The 25,804-nt window shown below is 41.6% G+C and overlaps 1 protein-coding gene across 1 annotated transcript in view; it reads left to right on the top strand.

Annotated features, from left to right (window-relative positions):
* Positions 1–25,804, top strand: part of phip (pleckstrin homology domain interacting protein) — a 55,065-nt gene that overhangs the window by 9,076 nt on the left and 20,185 nt on the right. Inside the window, exons 8-16 of the mRNA XM_053643838.1 lie at positions 10,220–10,441; positions 10,646–10,746; positions 10,898–10,968; positions 13,339–13,439; positions 13,561–13,601; positions 15,338–15,436; positions 16,925–17,081; positions 23,713–23,847; positions 24,288–24,416. Coding sequence (XP_053499813.1) covers positions 10,220–10,441; positions 10,646–10,746; positions 10,898–10,968; positions 13,339–13,439; positions 13,561–13,601; positions 15,338–15,436; positions 16,925–17,081; positions 23,713–23,847; positions 24,288–24,416 — 1,056 coding nt within the window. The remainder of the gene's footprint in view (positions 1–10,219; positions 10,442–10,645; positions 10,747–10,897; positions 10,969–13,338; positions 13,440–13,560; positions 13,602–15,337; positions 15,437–16,924; positions 17,082–23,712; positions 23,848–24,287; positions 24,417–25,804) is intronic.

The following is a 25,804-nucleotide window of genomic DNA, read 5'->3' as shown; positions in this document are numbered from 1 at the left end:
GAGAGAAGGAAAACACTCAGAAACGGAAAACGGTGAACTCGGTGGTAAACACGTATCATGGTCTGTGAATGAATAAGCAGCGTTCTTTGTTAACGGTTTTCTAAGCTTGCTTTTCGTTCATCACGGTTTATAAATGCGCTGCCGGAGTTGTTGTTTACGCTCCACAAGTTCACGTTTCCTATACCGGTACAAATGTCACATGTGGGTGGGGCTTAACGGCGCTTTACTGTCATTGGCTAGTGAGAGTGGGATCAACAGCTCCCTGAGCAGGAAGTATAGACTCCGGTGTTGGGAAATTTGGAGAGCGTTGTGGATGCGTTTCTCCGTGTAGTTATAGCGTTTGTACTTTCTAGTGGAAGTTACTTATTTACCGAGTCAGTGTATTAGTTTGTAATGAATATTTTCAGGTTTGGGTAGTCTCATGCGACTATTTTTTTCAAGATGAGCTCACAGGAGCGGCACAAAGCGTCACCGCCGTCGTCATCATCATCATCATCATCATCCTCTTCGTCAGCTGGACACTCGAGCCGTCGATCCGAATCTCACTAGCCAATGAGAGCAAAAGCGCTTTTAAACCCCGCCCACACGGGAGATTTTGCGCCAGAATGGCGAACGTAAACTTGCGGAGCGTAAACGAAAACCGTGGCAGCGCATTCATAAACCACGATTAACGAAAGCGAAGCTTAGCAAACCGAACGCAGGAAAGAACGTAACAAAGAGGATTTTTTTCTTCTTCTTCTTTCTTCATTGTGTATTTCTGTTCATTTCTCGAAAAGTTACGATCAGTACTTTTGGCACACATTTAGTTCCATAGATATCATGCTCACGATATCATTGATGTCATTTTCAACATGTTTCTCTAAAGGAACCGTGGGATCTGGTTAACCAGATGAAAATAACCTTTTATTTTCTATTTTTACTGGCCGCAGTATCCAGGTGTGGATGCTGGGGTGGTCCCGAATTGTTTGAAGTATGCTATTGTTCAACCTTTGCTTAAGAAACAGGGTTTGGATGAAGGTTGCTTTAATAATCACCGGCCCGTCTCTAAGCTGTCGTTTCTGTCAGAGCTGCTAGACAAAGTTGTGCAGTCACAATCGATCCTGTTTTTAAATTCAGCGGAGTTATTGGAACCTTTAAAATCTGGTTTCACTGCTCATCATAGCACAGAGTCTGCTCTGTTAAAAGTGTCGAATGACATTTCACTGGCGGTGGATGCTGGTAAAAATACTGTGTTGATGCTACTAGATCTTACAGCTGCCTTTGATACTGTAGATCATAACATACTTCTTTGGCGTTTAGAGCGTCTGTTTGGTATCAAGGGTACCGCCCTACAGAGTTTCAGTTCTTATCTTAAAGACAGATCCTTTTCGGTAGCGTTGGCTAATTTCTCCTCGTCTTCCGCTCCTATTATTAGTGGTGTACCTCAAGGCTCCATTCTGGGCCCACTTCTTTTTTAACTCATATATGCGTCCGTTGGGGAATTTTATCAAGGCGCACGATTTGTCTTTTTGTTTATATGCTGATGATACCCAGTTGTGCATACTGTTTAAAAGCTGGTGACTCCATTCAACCACTGTTGGACTGTCAACAAATAACTTCCTCCAACTTAATGAAGACAAAACTCTTAAAACTCTTAATGATCAAGCTCAAAGATCTTCTTACTCCACATTCATCTAAGCAGATTTTTAAGATCTTCTGATAGGTTTCTTCCCTCGATCCTGTTTATAAACTAATGCGGATGGAGCTTTTTCAGTCCCTGCCCCTCGTTCATGGAATCAGTTGCCACTGGACATCCGCCTGGACAAAGCGTATCTCTTCTCCCAGACGTTTTGATCTGATTAAATTTTTTTTTTTTTTTACTATTTTCTATTGTCTGTCTTTATTTGGTTTTATTCTGTTTTCTATTTTACTTTTCTTTACTCTGTTCAGCACTTTGGTCAGCTTCACTGTGTTAAATGTGCTTTATAAATAAAATTTACTTACATACTTTACTCACTCACATGATCGTTTAATATCGAAACGTTAAAAACGTAAAACTCCGAGAAGGACGTGTAAAATTCTGCGTTCATGTTTGTCCGGCATAACGAATCGTAATCTACAAGTCGTCCTTTGCTGGCTTCCCGTTCCAATCTTTGGAACCGCTGGTCGTATTTTCTTCAGACAGATACGAACGTTTTGTGGGCTACAAAGACGCCAACGTTAGTGACCTTTGCTGCTAAAGCCGCAGTCAGAACAAACGCAGACATCTTTCTCTCACTTCGCAGTAGGGGAAAGTAAGGAAGACGCGTTTGCCCACAGCGGTTACGCTCACCTTTCTTCGTCTTTATCTAGGTTAACGTTGACGTGTGCGTTCACAAGCTTTAAAGTGGTTTTTGGTTGTCGAGTGGTTTAACTGAGGTTTTACCCACCTAATAACGTTGTGTGTTCATATCTTGAACACTATTATAGACGCACCTCACCTGTTTTTTTTTTCCCCCCACTGCTTTTTAGACAGTTCTAAAACCATATCAACTTGTAGAGTTGACGTCTGGTTCAAATCATTCCGTATGTGAATCTGCAACAAAGTGGACATCGTGCTGCGTTCGACTTACCTCTGAAACGGGAACTTGGAGCTCAGAATGACGCCGTTTTCACCACAGGTGCCTGCCTGTTCGTCTTCTGTTAGCAGCAAGCTAGCGGCAAGCGTTACCTCCTCAAATGGGATATAAACTGTATAGCGTGTGTTATAGGTTTAATACGCAAATCCTGTGCTACTTGGTTTACTGGTGATCCCACGAGAGGCCAGATCGATTTGATGTCACTCGTGGAACTCGGAGGAACTCGGAGGAACTCGTAGTTGAGGAGATCCCGATCATTTCCAGTTCCCGAGTTGTCTTTGGTTTCGGCTAGTCGGAGAGCAGGAACGACGCGTTATGACCTGTAGTCAAAAGGGCTTAGTGGTTAGCACGTTTGCCTCACACCTCCAGGGTTAGGGGTTCAAATCCCACCTCTGCCCTTTGTGCATGGCCTGTGCATGTTCTCCGGGGGTGTCCTCTGGGTTCTCCGGTTTCTTTTAAGCTGCAGGAAATTCCAGACGATATCTGAAATGTGTCATTTGGAGCAAATATTTTAAGTACTGATTCTACTATTTGTGATGTGCACTGGTTAAATAAACTCAGAAGCAGAGGTGGACACATCATACATTTCCAACATAGCTAGTCGAAGTAAAAGCTCCAGTGTGCCCATGTTTTGTTTGGCTGGAGTCATACTAAAGCAGTCTAGTAATGGATGGCAGGCTAGTTAGCTAGTTAAATGTATTAATAAAGACTAAGGGAAACGAATGAGTATATAATCATGTAGCAGGAAATTCAGCAAGCCGCTGGCGTAGTGCATCAGCGATGACGTAGTGTCCTTGCCAAATGATTTTCGAGTCTGGCTAGCGTCTTGATTTTCTCTGGATGTGTTCAACCTCGAGGGTTGACTGTTACTTAGAACAGAAGCATTGTCTGGCCGGTTCCTGCTGGAATTTTTCTTCTGCGATCTGCGCGCTCCTGATTCTGAAAAGATTTTTCCATAGTAAAAGTTGTTCTACTGTCAAACAGATTGCGTCTTGGCCATGGCGTGTAGAGCAGCAGGAGGTGGGATTGGGAACGAGTAGATGGTGATATAGCGATATAGAGCATCCAACTGTGAAGAGCATTTCATATACTGTAAATAAATGCTCCACCAGTAAACTTGTGTTTCGTGAACGTCAATAAGGAGCTTTTTCATTTTCTAGTTGTTGAACTTACTTGTCTGCAGGGCTGAAACGAACGATTGTTTTCATAATCGATTAGTCGGCCGATTATTTTTCGATCGACCGATTAATCGGGGGCGATCTTTCAGTACCATTGTTTTGTTTATTTTAAATAAAATCCACAAACTGAGTGTTACAAATGTAAACTTCAGACTAAAACTTTACACAACTGTTTGTCCAATTATATAAGACTGAAAATAACCCAATACACACACACACACACACACCAGAATATATATTATTCATTTAGGACTGTAGTTTAATTCAGTGCTTTTTGTGCATCCATAACAAAAAATGCATAAATACTTATATATGATATAAACTAATATACAGGTTTATATTATATAACAGTATTTATATGCATTACTTTTTGTAAAAGGTAACGTTGACAAACAGGAAACTGAAGAAAGTCATCGTCGGTGATTCTGGGTATTAGGCTAAAGCTAGCGGCGTCAAATTACGTGCGTACGACATCATGCGCCGTCGACTAGGAAGCGGCTTATACTTCCGGTTAGTAAAAAACCGCTAGTGTTCCATTTGAGATGATATTACCTTTCTAAAAATCATACACTAGACGGTAGAGTACACAGTGCATAGTGTAAGTGTGCAGTACTTCACTTGGGACACAACTTTACAGTATTTACAGAAGTAACGTAATGAGTAAATCTCCCGACTAATCCATAATGAGATTCGTTCACAGCGATTTTCATCATCGAGTATTATCGATTTTATCGATTAGTTGTTGCAGCTCTACTTGTCAGAAAAAATAAAATAAAAAGCCCGGACACGTAATCTCAGTTCCTGAGAAGACATGGTGCACCTGCATTTCTCAGCAGAAGATGACAAGGGGGTGAGTGTGTTCCGGAGACTGGATCTTAGTCCTGGTCCGTTTGTTCATCACCGTTTTGCTTTCGTTCACTTTGACTGAAGGAATGTGTGAAGATCACCGAGACATCCTTCAGTTGTTATGGCTGAGTTAGTCAGTGCTTACTGGATGCCTTTACACAGGGGCTAGCGTCGCTGCCTCGTAGCTCCAGGGTACACGGGTCGATCCTGAGCTCAGGTTACCGTCTGTACCGAATTGCTCATGCTTCAGTGGGTTCATGGGTTCTCTCTTTTCCTCCGACCCCACCACAAACACGCCGGTAGTTGGATTGGAGAGTTTGAGCTATTAGTGAATGTGTCTGTGCAGATGGCCTGGCATCCTATCCAGCGTGTCTTATCCCTCTTCATGCCCAGCGTTCCCGACCATGAACAGGATCAACGAACGAAGGGTTGATTTTCTATACAGCCGTCCTGCCTTTCTTCATTCCCAACGACTTTAGTTATCACGTCGCGCTCCTCCGCTAATCGTATCGCTCCGTATTGTTTGCATGCTAACAGCAGGATCATGTCTGATAACTGCAGCTGAGAGAGCAGCTGAAGTGCAATAGCAGTGTTGCTGGTTGATATTTGTAGTACTCTGAGTGCATTAACTGGCACAGAGAGCAGGTTCAGCCTGTAGATAAATCCGATGTGATTTGCATTGCAGGGGGAATATTATTACATGCACTTACTGTATTTATTCTCCAACACCATCGTCCGATCCACAACGGAGGGAATATCTTTAGGAAGAAAGGTGCTCATCCCTACAGTACAGTTTCCAGAAACGCGTACAATCCGAGGATTCGGAGGTGCACGGAAACGGTTCTGATGGCTTTACCATGGCGCTTTATTATCCCCCCCCCCTCCCCCCACCTCACCCTTTAATACATCATGAACAGTGATAACTTGTCTGTTCAGACTGTAGTCACATTTGCAGTTATTAGTGGTGCTTGAAAAGCACTACTGTTGTCATTCATATTGTCATAGTATGAGCTACGAGTACGAGAATAAAACGTCTCAGAGTGTTTAATTCATGTTATACGAGAGATATTTGCCAACGATTCCATTTAAAAAAAATTGTTTATTAACAAACACCCCAGCATACTCTTTTATAGTATGTCTGTGAGGCAGGTTCGCTCCTGTAATCGCTTACGCCAGCTTTAAACATCCATTTATTATTAACCTTGGATTACGTGGACCGTCCCTGTGAACTAGCTGTTACTATAGAAACGCCGCTGTTGTCGAAAATTCATCAACACCTACTGATGAATCAGATTTGAGAATTCAACAGAGATGTTTTATAAACGTACATATATATATATATATATATATATATATATATATATATATATATATATATATATATGTAATATAATATGTATATATATAGGTAGTATATATTTATATATATATATATTATAACTAATTATTTATCCAAATTTAATTTCTAACATGGAAACTAGGAAGTTTGAAATGCTGCCTGTGATGACGATGTTGACCCTGTCCAGCAGTGTAACCTTTAACTTTGTCACGTATTTGTTCTTCCTCCGAGAGCGCGTTCTTCCTCTCGTCCGTTTCTCGGTGCGCGCTCGGGTTCCATTTTCTCCTGCAATAGTTTTTAAATAACCAAAAATGGCTGAACTGCAACGATTACACCCACCCACCTCTCCCTCCCTTTTCGCCTTCCCTCCACTTCAATCTCTTTCTCCTTCTCTCTCCTGATGCTTGCTCAAGTGTGTGTGTGTGTGTGTGTGTGTGTGTGATGGGGGGGTGTGTCTTTCTGTGTGCGTCGTGTTTCTTTTGTGGCTGTGGAAGCAAGGCAAGAATAGGATATCATCATCATCTCATTCGTATCGCAGAGCTGTAAGCGAGTGTGACATTGGCATTCAGCGTGTGTGTAACATGCGTTTTCGGGAATGCGCCTGGCCCCTCGTCTCTTACGGAGAGCGCCGTAACTCCGAACACGCCGCGCATGTAAAGCACAGACTCTCAGACTGGTTTAACAGTTTTCACAAAATGAGCGCGTGCATGTTTTTTTTTTTTTTGTATTGTTTTAAATAATTATTATTATGATTTGCAGCAGTATTAAACAGGAAGTGAAGGTGTAGCGCGTGTTGTGTGTCGGATTAAGATAGTATTGTTTCAGAGGTTGTTTTTTTTTTTGAACGAGGGAAAGCTGCTGGAATGGGTTCTCCTTTGTAAGTTGTTTTTGCACGATGTCATGGGAAACGAACGTTCGTACCAATTACCTCATTTTAAGTTTCAAAATCCACACTGGTTAGATGTCGTGAACACTTGAGCTCTGTTTCTACGAGTTAAAAAAAAAAAAAAACTAAACCAGAAAAAAGAAAAAGAAGTTAAACCTGAAAGACAATTAGTTGTGATTCCTTGTAATGGTGAAATGTTTTATTTCTAAGAAAATCATTCAAATAAAGTCGGAAATGGTGTTAATCCATGAAATGGTGTTAATCCTAGTGAAATTCCTTTCATTTTTCTGATCTTTTTTTTTTTTGGGGGTGTTTACCTCTTATGTACAGTGCTGTGAAAGAGTATTTGATTTCTTCCGCGTTTGTGTTTATCTCATACTAAATAGTCTTAGATCTTGAAACAAAATACAACATAGATCAAAGGCAACCTGCGCAAACACACAATACCGTTTTAATTCATTTCTTTATTTTATTGAAGCAAAAAAAAAAAATTTCCAAACTGATTGCCCCCTTAAACATAAAATCTGGTTGTGCCACCTTTAGCAGCCATAACTGCAACTAAACACTTCTGATAACTGGAGATCAGTCTTTCACTTACAGTACTTCTAGGACTGGGGTTTACTCCTATGCTTTGGATCGTTGTCTTGCCGCGTAATCTAGTCGCTCTTGAGTTTCAATTTACGGACTGAAGAGCGGATATTCTCCTTTAGGATTTTCTGGTAGAGAGCAGAATTCATGTTTCCCTCAATTATTACAAGTTGCTGAGGCCCTGAAGCAGCAAAGCATCCCCACACCATCACACTGCCACCACCATGCTTGACCACAGGTATGATGATATTTTCGTGGAGTTCTGTGTTTCGTTTACGCCAGATTTAACGGGACTCCTGTCTTCCAAATAGTTCTGATTTCGAGCCATCAATCCACAGAACATTCTCCCAAAAGGTTTGAGGATCATCAAGGTGTGTTTTGGCAAAATTCAGACGAACCTTAATGTTCTTCTGGGTTAGCAATGGTTTTCACCTCGCCATGCTTCCATGGGTGCCATTGTTCCCCAGTGTCTTTCTGATAGTTTCTGAACAGTGACCTTTATTGATACAAGAGAGGCCTGTAGGTCCTTTGATGTTGTCCTTGGCTCTTTTGTGACTTCCTGGATGAGTCATCGCTGTGCTCTTGGAGGAATTTTGGAAGGTCGGCCACTTGTGAACAGTGTAACAAACAGAGCCGTGGTGTTGTTTCTCCTGTGATAAAAGCAGTAAGTGACGACAGTCGTAATTAAACCATGTAAAATAAAAAATGTCTTTTTTAAAAATGGTGATTTTGCAATACCAATACATAGAGGCAATCACTCAACAACAAAAAAAGGATAATTAAAAACATTTGAGCAATCTGCATTAGACCGCTTGAAATGGAATGACACATATGTCAAGAATAAAACACAATGGGATGTGCTGTTATGGGAAAACAATCAATCAATGACAGGGTGATGTGATGTGGCCTGAGGCAAAAGTGTGATACTGTAGCAAATTGCAGATGATTCCATTTTTTAAAATGAAAGAATGTCATATCTTTTCTTCTTGTCATGTAACCGAGGCTGAGACGGATGCAGATGCAGTATAAAGTGATATATATCTTTAATGAGAGACAAATCCAATAACGTAGGTAAGGTCAAGGTCAACAAACGAGCTAGGGTTAGGTGATGAACAAACATCAACTTGGTCAACTGGGCTGAAGCAAGAGTTAACTGGGCTGAAGCATGAGTCAGCTTGGCTGAAGCATGAGTCAGCTTGGCTGAAGCATGAGTCAGCTTGGCTGAAGCAAGAGTCAGCTGGGCTGAAGCAAGAGTCAGCTGGGCTGAAGCACGAGTCAGCTGGGCTGAAGCACGAGTCAGCTGGACTGAAGCAAGAGTCAATTGGGCTGAAGCACGAGTCAGCTGGACTGAAGTATGAGTCAGCTGGGCTGAAGCAAGAGTCAGCTGGGCTGAAGCAAGAGTCAGCTGGGCTGAAGCAAGAGTCAGCTGGGCTGAAGCACGAGTCAGCTGGGCTGAAGCACGAGTCAGCTGGACTGAAGCAAGAGTCAATTGGGCTGAAGCACGAGTCAGCTGGACTGAAGTATGAGTCAGCTGGGCTGAAGCAAGAGTCAGCTGGGCTGAAGCACGAGTCAACTGGGCTGAAGCACGAGTCAACTGGGCTGAAGCAAGAGTCAACTGGGCTGAAGTAAGAGTCAATTGGGCTGAAGCAAGAGTCAATTGGGCTGAAGCAAGAGTCAGCTGGCTGAAGCAAGAGTCAACTGGGCTGAAGCAAGAGTCAACTGGGCTGAAGCAAGAGTCAGTTGGGCTGAAGCATGAGTCAACTGGGCTGAAGCAAAAACTGAAAGTCAGGAAACTAGCAGATGTCAAGAAACCACAGTAGCGAGTACAGAAGCAGAAGGCTTAGTAAAGACAGGCGGGTAAACACCGAGCAATACTTCGCACTTAAACAAAGAAACATGAGGGTTTAAATGCACAAACTTATGGGTGGAGAGAAGACACAAATCAAAACAAAAACACACGTGGCAACGTAAACAAAACACATGACAACACATGATGGGCTGCTGTGCGCACCGAGCGCCTCTACGCGCAGCGCTCGGCCCGAGGAGGCTTGACATCACTCATCAGTTTACATTTATACTTAATGTTGTTCATATTTTATGTTTATATTTTAAAATATTAGCATTATGTTTAATGTTTATATTAAAAAAAATGCAATTTAAAAAAAACAAACATTTGGTCTCGTCAAGTCCCACCCACTCACTAGCTACTAGGGCTGGGCGATATGACAAAAATATCATATCACGATACTTGAGAACATTTCTACGATACATGCTGTGATATATAGTTTAGCTAACAAACAGCAGTAAAATAAACAAGAACCGTGAAATTGAGTTTGACGATACTTCAATGCCTACAAAGACAAAGAAGATGAAGTAAAAAAACAACGACCAAAAAAAAAAACGACACAATGGGAGCGGAGTACCCGGAGGAAACCCCCGAAGCACGGGGAGAACATGCAAACTCCACACACACAGGGCGGAGGCGGGATTCACACCCCCAACCCTGGAGGTACGAAGCAAACATGCTAACCATTTATTACATTATCGATGTTATATCGCTATATCGCCCAGCCTTACTAGCTACCCCTTCACATTTCACACACAACTACTAACCGGGGAGTAACACACTCAGAGGAACGCTCTATCTAAACCTCCTTTGCACAGATCAGCTCAATTGGCTAGTGTCACTGATTGACAGTGGAGAGACTAGTCTGTCCCTCCCACCCAGAGAGCACGGCCAGTTTTGCTCTCATGGTTTGCTGAGCAGCTCTTAACTCTGCTGTAGGGTTCAGATGACTGCCTGGTGAAAATTTGGGCCACGGATGACGGGAGATTGCTAGCCACACTGAGGGGTCATGCTGCAGAAATCTCAGACATGGCGGTGAACTACGAGAACACACTGCTGGCAGCTGGAAGCTGTGATAAGATGATCAGAGTGTGGTGTCTGCAGACTTGCGCTCCACTGGCTGTGCTAGAGGGACATGCAGCCTCTATAACGTCACTACAGGTACACACACACACACACACACACACATTTACTCCCAAAAACACACTTACAAACATACAAACTGTGTTTCACTTACAGCAGGATGGGAGTTTACTGTGATGTAATTTATCATGATATTGATATTATCATCGTATTCCGAGCCCTACCATGCATATACATTTTCCTTGTGTGTGTATGTGTGTGTGTGTGTGTGTGTGTGTGTAGTTCTCTCCTCTTTGCAGCGGTTATAAGAGGTTTCTGTCCTCCACCGGTGCCGACGGAACGATCTGCTTCTGGCAGTGGGACGCTCGGACGCTCAAATTTGGGTGAGCGCTCTTTACACGCTTCCCGCCAGGAGCCGCGACACGTACCCGAACCCACACGTCTCCGGTTCATTCTCACGCACGCTCCTAATTTTCATTCTCATTTGTCACGTAATGTCATCATGTAACAGTGTGTGTTTACGCGCCCATGCAGGCCGCGACCCAGCAAATTCACAGAACGGCCCAGACCGGGTGTGCAGATGATCTGCTCATCATTCAGCGCAGGTAGGCCGGAAACACAGCCCTTCTGCCCTTCCTTCTGCCCTTTCCCTGTCCCTGTCCCAGTCCCTGTCCCAGCGTGTCATCACCGACAGACGTTTATAATGATGCGGCTGATCCCACCCATGCAACATTCCATACATAACAAAGGAATACAGGAAACTAACACAAGTCAAGTTATCGGTCAAGTTTATTTATTTATAAAGCTTAAAATCACACCTGAAAGGGCCTTGAAGAAACAGTTTAGCGAACGTGCACGATTTTCGGCTTAAACCAAATATAGACTCGCGTCCACGTATAAAAAGAAACAAAACCGTGTAGTAATTTGACCTCGGACAACTGGAATCACAAGTTTTTGCCGAGTTTCATTCTGACATGAGCTTTAGTTAATTTAGTTCCACTTTTAACTTTAAGCGCTGTAACAAAATGGCACCGTCTGTATCTGTTTACTTCTCCAAAGAGGGTACTCTCGTGTGAAGCCAGACGGCCACATCTTGCTATTTGCCCTCTTCCACACACACGAGAATTGGGGTTGGGATGATCGATGATCTCCGATAGATTCTAAGTCGTGCTTGTGATTTTAACGCCCGTGGGGAAAATGCGGTGTCTGCAGTTTTCAGGATTGATGACAATAAAGTGTGTCACATTTCGTAATACGCGTTTCCTTTCCGCATGTTTTCTATCCTATAAGAACCTTAATAACATGCCGTCTGACTTCACTTCAGAGCAGAGCAACAAAACATCCTGTTTACGGCGAATCTTCGCGTCCCTCGCCGGGATTCTCTGTTGATTCTCTGTTGCACCACTCTGGATTTATTATTTTTTAAAAATTGATTACGAAAGCTACCACTATGGCCCCGGACACATAGGAAAACACTGATAAAATCCCAGAGGGAGAAATCCCGGCGCCGCCAGCATTCTCTGTGAAGTCTTACTTTATTGTCTGTACGTGCCTGAGATATTTTCAAACAACCGGTTCGATTTCCCAAGACGTTAACAAAAGTAGTAGCGTAATTTAAACCAGCGCGATCCAGACCAGGCAGTTACTAAGGATGAACGAACACACGCTTGTACGTTCATGTTAACGAATGCAGCTTTTCTTTATCCTGCGAGCTTCATATCTGAAGTCACTTGTGCGACTGTTTTTTTTATAGCGTCCTGCAAGATCCCAGTCCTAATACGTACCCTAATACATGCCCTGTGAATCTTTCTTGAGAAGAAATCGATTAGTGCACCTCATATCCGTATCTGTTTAGAACAGTCCGAATAACACGTTTCAAATCCGGTTTGTTCACTGTTTTATTTATTTAGCTTAAACAATGTCATTTGAAGCAGTTATAGACGGTTTTTGGGTGAGACAGACTTCCATTGCCGTGAACCGCCGATATCTGTCCAATCAGCACGCGGTTTCTCATTCTAGATCCGAATTGCTTTTGCTTAGCCCTATTTCAAGTCAAATCTGAATTTTTAAAATTGGCGTGAATGTTTCAATGTAACACTGAAATAAAACTACTTTGGATTTCAGATTGATTCAAAACTCAATCTATCACTCAAGTCTGATCTAAGTCTGATCATTTAGTTCCACTACAACTTGTAGGTGTAAACGCAGACTGTCAAAATGTGGTTTTAAATTTGAATGCAAGGCAGTGCCTGGTTTGTGAAGCAATACATTACAGTACTGTGACTTCGATGGTGTTTACATTTCATATCGGAGAATTCAGTGCCTTTTAAACACCCCAATCCTGCCCGTGTTTGGATTGTGTTTGGAAAAGTTAGGAAACGTCCTTCCTCAGGTTGCTCGTAATAGCATCTTTGTACCAGAGGGGGCGAAATTCCTTAATAGTCGATGTTTATAAACCCGTCCCGGCTCCTCCGGCCGCGATTTAGCGATCGCAGAAACGAAGGCAAAATCAGGCAAACTCTGTAGTATTCGGAGGAGCTCGCAATTTTTCAAAATTACCGCAGATTTTCCGCCGATCTGGGCCGAGACGCGTCACGTGACGTCATTTAGCCGCAACGGTCTCCTGTGCTATTTAACTGATAAATAATCCCACGTATTTATACGCTTATTTCTTTTGCGTGTGCTGTAGATTTTCTTTGTTATCTCGTACGAAAGAAGAACCACGGCTAGCGAATCAGTCCTGTTCACGGTTTTATTATGAACTCGACCACATGCAAGCTCCGCGCTTGTACCCTGAAGGTTGTGAGTTCAGTATACGAGCCAGTGATGGACCTTCAGCTGCTCAGCTTAAATGCTCGGGATTGAATTCTGTCTCACTTATAAGTTGCTCTGTATTCGAGTGCCTGCTAACGGATTAAATGTAATGTCATGTAATCGAATGTAATCTAAATATAGTGATAACTGCTGTGTTTCAGGTGGGATGTTTTTGGCCACAGGCAGCACTGATCACATTATCAGAGTGTACTACTTTGGTGGAGATCAGCCAGAGAAGATAGCCGAGCTGGAGTCGCACACTGTGAGTGTGTGTGTGTGTGTGTGTGTGAGAGAGTGTGTGTGTGTGGTTGAAATGAAGTCATGAAACTTTTCTTACTGTCTGGTTGTCACACTCTCTTCATGCTTTAATCACCTTTCTGTAGGATAAAGTCGACAGCATCCAGTTCTCACATGGAGGAGACAGGTGAGATGTGTGTGTGTGTGTGTGTGTGTGCGTGTCTGTGCTAGCTGTTAAAGGAACATCAGTTCTGATTAAGCGAACCGGCATGTTCCGGTGTCATGATCTGACGTCAGTGGAAAATAAAAAACCAACGACGACGAGATGAAAGAAAACCAAGCAACGACTCATGCCAACACCTACACACACACACACACACACACACACACACACACACACACTCATACATGGGTTTAAATAAGTATGTACTTTACAAACACACACATGGACGCATGCACGAGCATTTACGACGCTTACACGCCAAATTTAAAGCCCCTTGCGTATTCGCCGTGAAACACAACGCACAACCTCTGAGGAGATCTGTGTGTTTCCGTCTGTCACACTCATTTTAATGAGGGGAAGTCTGGCAATAGGGGAAGCTGAGAGAAGCAGAACGAGGGACGAGGAGAGAGGGAGAGGTATAAACACCACCCAGTGGTGTTATAAATAAGGATACTTACTTGCGTTAGCAGTAAGGACGGGTGGAACAGGACGAAAAGCTCCTTGTTCTTGCCGAATAAGCAGCCAATCAATGAGTCGAAATGCTACATACGTGGAAAAGAAAGACTTCAAATAATAATAGAACGATTTTCTGAAATGTACACCGCCGGTCAGAAGTTTGTGGACACTCGACTGAAATGTTTCTCACGATCGTTAAAAAGCTTTCGATCTGAAGGTGTGTGATTAAACGTGTGAAATCGGTGTCGTAGACAAAAATACAATCGCGCCGACGTACTCGTTTGTTTCATGAGAAAACGAACATTTTATTTACAATAAAATCTTTTTTTAAACGGACGACTCGGAGCGAAATATTTCCGTCCAGCGTCGGTGTGAACTCTTAACTTTAATACTGTTTAAAAAAGCACCTCAGGGGAAATTCCTCAAGAAATCGGTCGAGAAAACGCCAAGAATACATTTCTGGAAACTCTAGGCGAAAAGGGCCGTCTACGTTGAAGATGCTAAAACATTAAATTATGCTGAAATGTTTTGGATTTATAAATCGAAATTGTTTCACACACTCTTTCACAGTGATGGTGGTTGGGAAATGAGACCTTTTAGCTGGTACTCGTGTTCGACGCACGTGAATCGAAGACGGCTTTACAGCGCGTTGCGATGACGTCACATGACGCGTCTCGGCCCAAACCCGCGGAAAATCCGTGATCGTTTTGAAAAGTTGCAAGCTCCTCTGAATATCGCAGAGTTTCCTTGATTTTACGTTCATTTCTGCGATCGCAAAATCACAAAATCCTGGAGGGACCGCTCAGGTCCTGTTACTGACATTTGGTTAGAGCCAAGTACACCGTGTAGAGGTCGCAGAAAACAGAGTCACGGACTAGTTCGGTGCAATTACTACGTTGGACTTAAGTGAGCGATATCAGCTGGAGTATTACAGAATGTTAAATGCTGTTAATAATTAGCTAATAGATATGGTCTGCAAACCAGGAAAGTCCAGGAGTTTTTTTTTTTTTTTTTAAATCTGCATGGAGGATACCGGAGGAGACAGCATCTTAATCAGAGACGTCGCTTATCTCGAGGAGTGACTTTTACATGGATAAAATGACGTCCTACCCTTGAAGTAAACTGTAAACAGAAGGGAGTTTGGTCAGCTTGTCCTTCATGTCGTGTTCTCTTAATTGACATGGTCCCAGTGAGTGTGAGTTTGAATCCAGGCTTGTTTACACGTGCACGGTGTGTATGCGCAGGTTTGTGAGCGGCAGTAGAGACGGGACGGCGCGGATATGGCAGCTGCAGCAACAGGACTGGAGAAGCATATTGCTGGACATGGCCACCAAACTGCCCGGGTAACGCACGACCCCACACACCGGTCTCTGTTTTTTTACAGGTTTTAGTTCAAGTGAATGGTGTTGCAATGAACAACGGAGTGGTGTGACGTCGAGTTACTGTTACAACCTCAAAGTCGATTATTTTCCAATAACAGCATCGTCCCGAAGTGTTTTATTTCGCTTATAGCACAGCAATTTGCCAACAACTAACAACAGTAACATTTCATTTGAGAAAACGCAAAGTCCTCTGTCTTAAAGATTTAAGCGTAAAGTTACAGCATCGCCTCTGCCTCTGCTCAGAACAAAAAAAATGCTAACAATGGAGACTCCTTCCATAAATGCTAAATAAACATCCCCTTATAGAAAACCTCAATAGATCAATAATTAAATCCATTTTTTTAAATCAGTTTTTGTGGAGCATCTGCCATGTACTTTAAGTTCCTGCGATTGAGGTGTTACTATAGAAAAAATAACGCATTCGAACGAGCGCATTAATAAAAGCCCGTTATTTGAATCACAGCTGCCGTTAATGTCGGAGCTGCTGCTATAGAACATGAATCATCACTTTGTGACCGGTCAGAATCGAGAATTCAGCATTGCTGTGGTATAAATCGGAATAACAGACCGGATCAGTGTGTGCAAACTTGTCTTCGTTTGCGTGAGTGTTATTGATGAGGTTAGATTTTGTAGTTTTTATAACTTTCGACTCGTACGACGTCGAACAACATGCAGCAACATCAGATTCATACCGGGCTTTTGTTTTAGTTTTACAACGTCAGGACGATTTTTGAATGAGTGCTGGTAGAGATTCTTTTCTTTTTTTCTTTTTTTTTTTTTTTTTCCTCGTCTGCTCTGCTAGAAGCTTCTTTAAAGCAGGTCGTTACCTGATCTGCTAGTTGAACCCACAGTTCATTCTTTCACTACATCACACTTTCCAATATGGCCAGACTAGTACCACGTGCGAGTTTTACAGCACTGGTTAACGATTAAAATATACACATTCACCGTTTCTTCTCAGTGCCGGATTAGCGTTTTATGTTAACAGTAATAAACGTTTGAAGTTTTTCCAGGTTGCTAAAAACATACATCTTATGCATTTGAACCAAAAAGACTATTAACGAAAAAATCAAAAAATAAGTAGTGCTTGGTTTCAGCGGTTCAGCAAAGAATTTTCATTTCCAAGCCTGTAATACTGTATATTGAAGGTACTTTAGAGGAGAAGAATTCAAATTCAGATTAATGCTTTAATTGGCAGCCCTATGAATTCATATGTTTGTCGAGATATATTTGAAGTACATTCCCATTGATACAACTTTTGATAGAACTATAACTGAAAACCACTTTTGTTATGTCAAGATCACGAGAAAACAATAAAGAACAAAATCAATAATGCATGACTGCTTAGGGCTTCCGTACATATTTACCAAGGGTGCCAATATTAGTGGAGGGCACTGTATATACATACATATATACATATATATATAATCTTTTATTTTATTCCATCAGGAAGTACAACCCTCCACCCCTGGAGGACAAAGTGACCAAACTGAAGGTCACCATGGTGGCCTGGAATCGCCACGACAACATGGTCATCACAGCGGCCAACAACCTGACACTGAAGGTGTGGAACTCGTATACAGGCAGCCTCATCCACATCCTCATGGTAAGAATGCTGCTGCGGTGTCAAGTCATGTAGTTTATCATTCCAACATTGGCTCTTCCATTATCATCCATTAACCTTCACGTTCAGTCAGAACGACCCCGTACTAAACGATGTTTCTGTAAGAACGCATGACACTGGCTCAGTTCGTTTTCTAAACCAGCAGGGACATGTTCGCTTTTACAGAGATGCGGACACAGCAAAGTATTTCAGTAGAAAAAAAAAATTTATATATACATATACATACATATATATATATATATATATATATATATATATATATATATATATATATGTAGCAGAGCCATAATTCATTGACTCTATCTTTCTAAGCATGAACCATCATGGCTCCTGTAGCAGATCCTCTCTTGTGGTTTATTCAGAGTATTGCTCACGTGCCTGTATCTTTATCTTGAACTATTTAGGTCATATTAACTCAGACGGGAGAGAGTCTTCACAGGATATCATTTTATTTACCCAGTCCGGGCTGACTAGTGACCTGACATGGTTTGTTTATTGAATAAAATAAACTTGATGAAACGGTGTTTAAAGGCAAATGGATAAGTCTCAGAAGTCACTCACCGGAGTTCACGGCGCTAGTCCAGAGTGCTAACACGAAGCGGCTCTACAAATCCAAACATAACCTTTTAAAATCGTCTTGTTTATAACCACAAACTAGTCATTAATGGGGAAGCCTTCAATTTGTTTTATTTCCAGCTTTATCATTTAGTAATACTGTAACGTTTTATTATGTCTATGACTAAAAAAAAAGCAAAAACACTAAAAGGACTATTCCTTGCACTGGCTCACCGGTCTAGACGGAAGGTTCAGCTTGCATTTCTTAGCACAGCTTTTCTTTTCTTTTTTTTTTTTTTTTGCTTCCTACTTTAATGTTTTTATCGGGCTTTCGTGTAACGAGACAAAGCACAGCAAAACAAACAAACGGTCGAACAAGAAAAAAGAGAAATAATAAAAAATAAACAAGTAAATAAAAATGTACACGGTTGCCCGTGGTTACAACGGTCCATTACAAAACAGTACGAATCCTTGTATCTGCGTGAACGTTACTCCATGTGTATTTTCGTCACACGACACCTCCTCCAGTTTTTCCCCACGTATTAAAAAAAAAAAAAACTTTTTCCTTCAACCGTAGCTGGTAAGTCATTTTTTTTTTTTCCACTATGTTGACTTCTTGTACAATTTCCATCCATTGTTTCATATTTGCTGGTTCTGTCTTATAACAGTTTCCTGTGATGGCTTTTTTTCTTGCTATAAATAATATTTTGGTTAAAGAAAGATGTCCGTTTATATCCGCAAGGTGCATGATTCTACATTCTTTAGGTGCTGAATAATCCAGAATATCTTTAACCACATCCTCCAACATGGTTATCGAGAGCCGGTTTGTTTGCTCTTTATTTTAGGTGTTATAAGCTTTAATATACTGAGTGGAGGAAGTTTTGCAGTCCCGCAAATTGCATAGATCTGAGGTGTCACCCTGCGTTTTACCCCGCTGTACGTGTTCACTACAGTATCCTTAGCCCAGCTTTTCAAAAAAAAAAAAAAAATTGTCAGGGAGCGTGTTTGAAAGGACGCAGCTCGATCAGCTTCGAATGACACATAAGGAGTAACACACAGCGGGGCGTGTTGTAGGACAATAATCCACGACGGGGTGGTGTGATGCACGTGACACGAAGCAGAGGAGCGTGGCTTATACTCGAGGCATGACTTTGTATACATGTACAGAAGCAGCTCCACACACTCGCCTGCGCACCTTATCGTACATCTAGAGGGTTTAACGTGACACGTACTAGATGGCCACGTCATCTCCGAAACGTCCCGGTCCATCTGGTTTCTTGGCAGAACTGAAAAATGTTCCGGGATTTCATGCGAGCGCAGTGATGAGCTCTGTTCGTGTGTAAATCTTTCCACCGAGCTGTGTCTCAAATAAAATAATAATAATTTAAAAAAAACAAAAAAACAACAACCTCTGACCTAACATTCAAAAGTATTTACTAATCTAGAAGACCGCTCCACAAGACAGACCTTTCAGTACGTTTTGAAGGCGACACGTTACAGGGAAACCGGTCAGTTTAAGTACTCGTTAACGGTCTAGAATAGTTCATAAGTGTGATTTGAGAGACAATGCTAGTTTGTTTAGAAGGGAGTCCAACTTTGAATAAATCAGAGGAGGCGTGTAAGTGTTCATTCTCATCGCTCGACGAGAACGTCTGTATCAGGATACCTCGTGCTAATCTTGATCTTTCGTTTTTCGGCCGTTTGCCGAAATCAAAATGGCGGTCTAGAATTAATGGCAAAGAAACGATCGAAAGAAAAAGAGGAAAAACGGAGAAAATCATACTCGGAAATCCACACTGGAATTGGCGAAACCTTACTAAGGAAAGTCAACCTGCTATAAGTACACTGAAGTGGATGAGGGTTAACGGGAAACATGTGAGTGCAAGAGAGCGAGAGCGACAGAGAGAAAGAGAGAGATAATATCTGGACTGGATTGTGGATTTGTGGCGGTTTCCGGATCAGACGTGGATTCGGACGTGGCACGTTTACAACTGTAAAATGTTCAGTGATTTCACGCACGGCACTGTTAAACACACTGACGAGCTCTGTTTGTCTTTAAATCTTTCGGCCGTCGTCGTGATTGTCGTCATGAGCTGCGTCTCAAATCAAAAACTCCGACCTTACTAAATATAAGAAGTGTTTACTAATCGTGAAAACCCAGAAGACTGCTACACGAGACAGCCCTGTCAGTAGGTTTTGAATGAGATGAGGCTACGTGCAATATTTCAAAATAGTAGCATAACATCCGTCTTTATAATTCAAGTGATATTTCTGATTTAGGAATTTATGAAAATAAATGAATAAAATTTGTGAACCCATTTCTAAACCCAAGTGATCCCATGTGGGGTCATGACCCCTAGTTTGGGAACCCCTGGACCGTTACAAATATCAGTTGAATACTGATTGTGATTGGATGAATTTGTATCGCCTTCAAATGAAACAGATCAAATAGCACATTGGGACAAAACACTATCATGCACAAGATCACAATGAATTCAGATGATTTAATATGAAACAAGACGACTACCTAGGCGATTAAAGCTTCACTCTTAAAACAGATGTGTTAAAAATTTTGAACACACCTGCGTGTCTAGTTAAGGACATGATCAGTGTGTTAGTACCTTTAATACATGCTGTGTGTTAGTACACTTCCACACAAATATGTGTTCATAAAGAACACAAAAATAACACGTGTTGTTTATACTTTTTTCCCCTACTATTATCCTAAAATGCAATTTGCTTGTATGCTGAAATTCTACTAAAATGCTCCGAAAATAAACAAACGGTCGCATGAAATTCGGCTGACGCTTATTAAAACGATTAAAACATTTGACAGATGGAAGAATAGGAGTCGACGCATCTTCGGACAAATCTCCCGGCCATCTGGGAAGACAGGAGTCCCGCTCCCTTGCATTTGAAAAGCTGTCAAAGAGCAAAAAGTGTGTCGGTTAGTTGCTGGCTTCAACAATATGGACAAATGCCTTTGGGCTTCAACTGAGAAACGTGACCTCCACTCTCCTAATGAACAAAATGGCGCTGTAGACTCACCAGGAAAATCTAGCTGACTTGCGGATTTTTATTTTCCTGCCTTTAGCAACTCACCGCCAATGTTTTTGCACAACCTAATTAAGGTAGTGGAAAGCATTACAACCTACTGTAACCCCCAACCTCTCTTTCTGTCACATTAACCTTGTGAACGTTTGACCTCGACATTACTGAACTAGCTAAGTTCCATTAGCCACTGACTGCTGTCTGCACGTGTTACCCAGCATTAACATACGTTAAGTGTGCGTTGTGTGCCTACAGTGCTAGATAAGTTCTCTTCATGGAGTTAGATATTAGGAGTTATCATGTGGCGTAACCCACACTGATAGATAGGTGCCTTCTACAAGTATTCAATTATTATCTGTTCACCAACATTACACTGTTACGTCTAGCTGCCAGCTTCTTGGATGCGACCTATTGGAAAAATGATGGAATCACCACACTTAGAGGATGCTCACCTGGCTTTTTTTTTTTTTTTTTACTTCGTAGCAAATAAACAAAGTCACAGATATGACAGAAATTTTTGGTTTAATAGCTGAACATTCTGGCTTCAGGAAAAAGACCTCAAACAAGTTCAATTAAATTGTTTTAATTAATGGCATTTTTTTTTCCAGATCAAGTTTACAGTGGGCTAAAGTTTACGCACAGCTGACTGGGAGCAAACAATATCTTTTTGGCCACACTCCGTGTTGGATTTCCTTCTTGAATGAGTTTTATAATCCTTTCCATTGTTTGAATTGACAACTCGGTTGTTGGGGCCGTGCTTCCTTTCAGAAAGTCCAAGGTTAAGGTTTGTAAGCCCTCTCGTTTAACTGCAGACTAATTTGCATTTTTAGACTTGTGCTGGTATTCATTTTAGAAATGCAAATTAATTACATTTTTTTTTTTTTTTTTTAATTTTCTTTCCTGTACTTGATCTGGGGGGAAAAAAAATGCCATTAATTAAACTAATTTCATTGAACTTTTTCGAAGTATGTTTCACAAAGCCAGAATGTTCAGCTATTAAAAAGCCACGTGAACATCCTCTAAGTGTGGTGATCCCAAAATTTTTTCCCCAGAGGTAGTAAAAAATGAAAGTCACAGGCCATGGTTACGATCAGGGCTAAATACAATCTGACCTGTATGAAAGAACCTGACATGAGAAATTAAATATTGGGGCTCACGGCTCTATCCCGTATCCGTGGCCCACACCGGCGGAGTGTGATATTGCGTTTTTATTGTGTCAGCACACTACAGAGTCATCAGCGTTCAGCTCATATCAGCAGTAAAACACCAGTACATCCCTGCCAGGATGAAATAAGCTCACTATGACATGCTTTGGCCTGGGATTTTGGTGAACACACCACAATCTATTTTTATAGTCCCCTGTTTGAGGCTTTTACCCTTCAGTCGATCTCAGTTGAACGTCGATAATGCATTTCATGTTTCGTAGAATAAGAGTCCCAGCTTTTATCTATAAATCAGAGGGGGCGTGTAATGTTCATTCTGGCTGATAGTGACGAAGTATCAGGATACTTAAAGATGATTTCATCGAGCGCAACGCTAATCTCGAGAGTTAGTTTTCCAACGGTTTGCTGAAATGAAAATGAATGATTAGAGTTAACGGTTAAAAAAAACAAAAACAACGACAAACAAACGAAAAAAGAGGAATGGGAAAAACCTGACTAAGCAAGGTGAACGGATATAAGTACAATGGATTAGATGAGGGTTAGCAGGAAACAGGTGAGTTCAATAGGCGAGAGAGAAAGAGAGGATGTCTGGATTTGTGGTGGATCAAAGGTGGGTTCGGATGTGGCACATTTAAAAAGATTTCTTTATTTTTATGTAATTGATATCATTATCACGATGAATTCGACTATAATGCAGGTTTTTGAGATTGTGGCACATATTAGTAGTACTTCAACAAATTAAAGGTGCAGTAGTGTAATATTTTTTTTTATTTCTTACTAGTACAGATGACATGGAAAAATATCTATAACATGATTTAAAAAAAAAAAAAAAAACCCAATTTGAGCCATGGCCTCAGAACGAGTATGTTATTTGACTGAGATTACCCGTTTGGAAAACCGCCTTTAAGCTCCAGAGAGCTTGTTTGCATTTGCATGAGCCTCCTGTCAGTCATTTTACTGATACTCTTCAACGCCCCTCCAATCCGCCCCCATCTCGGTCTGAAATTGGCAAGCGCCCAGCACAGCCAGATAATTTCCTGTGAGCAAAAAATAAATAAAAAATATCCAGTCTGTGCTTAAACTTAACAACAAGAAACGAAGTGAAACCACGGTAAACACTGGCGGTGCTTTTTCGACATGGAGCATATTACGCGCACCTAATCTTGCCAGATTTTGTCTTAATGCAAGAACAGCCACTGATATTCACTCTGTATAATCAAGTAAGGAAAAACACAATTCGCCAGAAGTGTTTTATTCATCATATACCACAACCTGGCAATCTGACACGGATTAAATGTTTTAAAAAACGTATTAGTAAATGGCACATTTTTACATTTTGACCATGTTAATGTTGCAGTACATTCCACAAGACATGTTCTGTCATTACTTAAGTTATAGCAGCTAGAAGCAGTCCGTCCCTTACCAGGATCTATTTTTTTATCTCGCTCTTGAAGTTAATTAGACAGGAACACAGCTTGTCACATTGCTAAGAACTCGCAAAGCACTATATCATCCGTCCCGTGCTGGGAAACCTGGTGTTACAAAGTGCTGACACTGGAAACTCCTTCCATGAATGTTACATAAACATCACCTTATAGAACGCTTCACCGTATGAGCAGTTATATATTTGATAAAAATAAAATAAATAAAAATTCATGTGGACTGTCACTATACAAATTTTTTACCAAATGTTTGATGTAAAAAATGTTTTCCTGTTTTTTCCGGGAGAGAATAGTGTGTGTATGTGCCTTGAAATATCTCGGTACATACGGTGTATTGTACAGATTACTCTCAGTATCCTGATATGATATTTTTGGCTCATTGTACGACCGGTCTGTTCTCAGGGCCACGAGGACGAGGTGTTTGTGTTGGAGCCACACCCCTTCGATCCCAGAGTGCTGTTCTCCGCTGGCCACGACGGCAATGCTATTGTGTGGGACCTGGCACGAGGAGTTAAAATACGCTCCTACTTCAACATGGTAATCATACCCCACTGTCGGCTTCTGTTTCTACACCGCACCGAATTACACCTTATTTTCCTCATTACTCGCTTTGTTCCGATATCATATTAATAAGCATTTTATTATTTAAATGCAGTATTCTCAGTGTTCAGATCAGGTTTTGGGTTTTCCATGGGTAGCAAGATCACGTGTTTTTATATATGTATTTCAGAAACGTAACGTATAGAGAAGTATTGAGTTTTTAAAATGATAAAGGTGCTAGGCATGTCAGCTGTCCCGTAGCGATCGCTACTGAAGTCTGGTTTCTTTGGCTAGACTGCTTTTTTATCTGATTGATTTTTATAACTAAACCGCTTTGGCACAAGTCTTTGTAGTGTGATTTACTGCTGTGAAATGGTACACGCCTCGTAAACGTCCCGTCTGCACGCTGCATGTTTTATGCGTGTTGGTTGTTTCAGATCGAGGGTCAGGGGCACGGCGCGCTGTTTGACTGTAAGTGTTCTCCAGACGGGCAGCACTTTGCCTGTACGGATTCTCACGGACACCTGCTCATCTTTGGCTTCGGCTCCAGCAGCAGATACGACAAGGTACTGAAATCGATAGGAAAAGGCAGCTTTGTCAAGTTTTCATGTATTCTCTCTCTCTCTCTCTCTCTCTCTCTCTCATTCTCTCTCTAGGTTCCGTCTCTACGATATTGAACAGAAATGTCTTTCTCTCAATCTAGGGATGTCACGATACCAAAAATCTAGTCGTCGGTACCGATACCACCAAAAGTACACGATACTCGATACCAAAGTTGATACCACGGTGTGGTATAAAAATAAAATGTAAAAAATAAAATAAAAAAACTCTCCTGGAGGACATCCTCCTCTGGATGATACTGGCAAAAGGAGCGATAGGGGGAGAGAGAGGGGGAGAGAGAGGGGGGAGAGAGAGGGAGAGAGTGGGGGGGGAGAGGGGGGAGAGAGCAGGGGTGGGAGAGAGGGAGAGAGAGAGCAAGGGGGAGAAGGGGTGGAGAGAGAGAGAGAGGGAGAGGGGGGGAGAGAGGGAGGGGGGGGGAATCGCAACCTCGATACTTTCGTTAAAAACGGTACAAACGCTACTGCAGAAAAACCAGTACCGTCACGTTTTAAGAATGTTGGTACCGAAGTATCGGTTCTCGTGACATCCCTATCTCAATCACAAGTAAAGTTCTAGCATTTTAAAAAATCTGGTTATCTCCAAAATGATGGAAAAAAAAACCCAACCAAAAAACAAAACCGGAAGGCGTTTAAGTTTGAAAGATTTTATTCCGATCTCCACTGAAAGACAGCACGCCTACCATTTATAACCTAATCTAGTCATGGAAAAACAACATTAACGCCAGATTTGAGAGAATTATAACGGGGAAATGAGTTCTCAATTGGGTTATCAGCATCATCCACACCAGTCACTGTGGAATCACCTGAGGGATCACTATCAGCAATTAAACACCAGCCTTATCATCATCTCTTCACGATCGCTGATTACTTCAGGCTGTTCTGTCGAGTAAACTTCCTGCCTTTTTATTAGGTCATCCACACTCGTTAAGCTAGTCTCTTTTTTTTTGACGGCGTGACATCGCAGTTTGTTTCAACATTACAACAAATGTTTCAACGTTTTCGAAGCACGTGCGAGGAGATCGCACTTAACGCAAGCAACGTTTTAGACATCTTTATGCGGACTGCCTGTTTTTTAAATTTTTTTATTTATTTATTTTTTAAACCACCGTGCTTGTTGAACTAGCTGTTTACATGACGTGATTTTTCGGAGGAAGATAACCAAGGCTAGATTTAAAAGGTAAATAAAAATAAAAAACATTTCCATGTTGTTTTGGTGAAAACGATTTATGGTTTCTTAAAGCTGTAGCGTAAACGTAAAGAAACCAGATCTTCGGGTCAGCCAGAATTCAGTTTTCCCAGGCCACCACAGAGATGTATTTGTGATTTGTTATCTT

The sequence above is a fragment of the Ictalurus furcatus genome, chromosome 15 (assembly GCF_023375685.1).
Source record: "Ictalurus furcatus strain D&B chromosome 15, Billie_1.0, whole genome shotgun sequence".
NCBI lineage: Eukaryota > Metazoa > Chordata > Actinopteri > Siluriformes > Ictaluridae > Ictalurus > Ictalurus furcatus.
The sequence above is the reverse complement of the archived record's forward strand: the minus strand, read 5'-3'. Positions and strand labels throughout refer to the sequence as shown.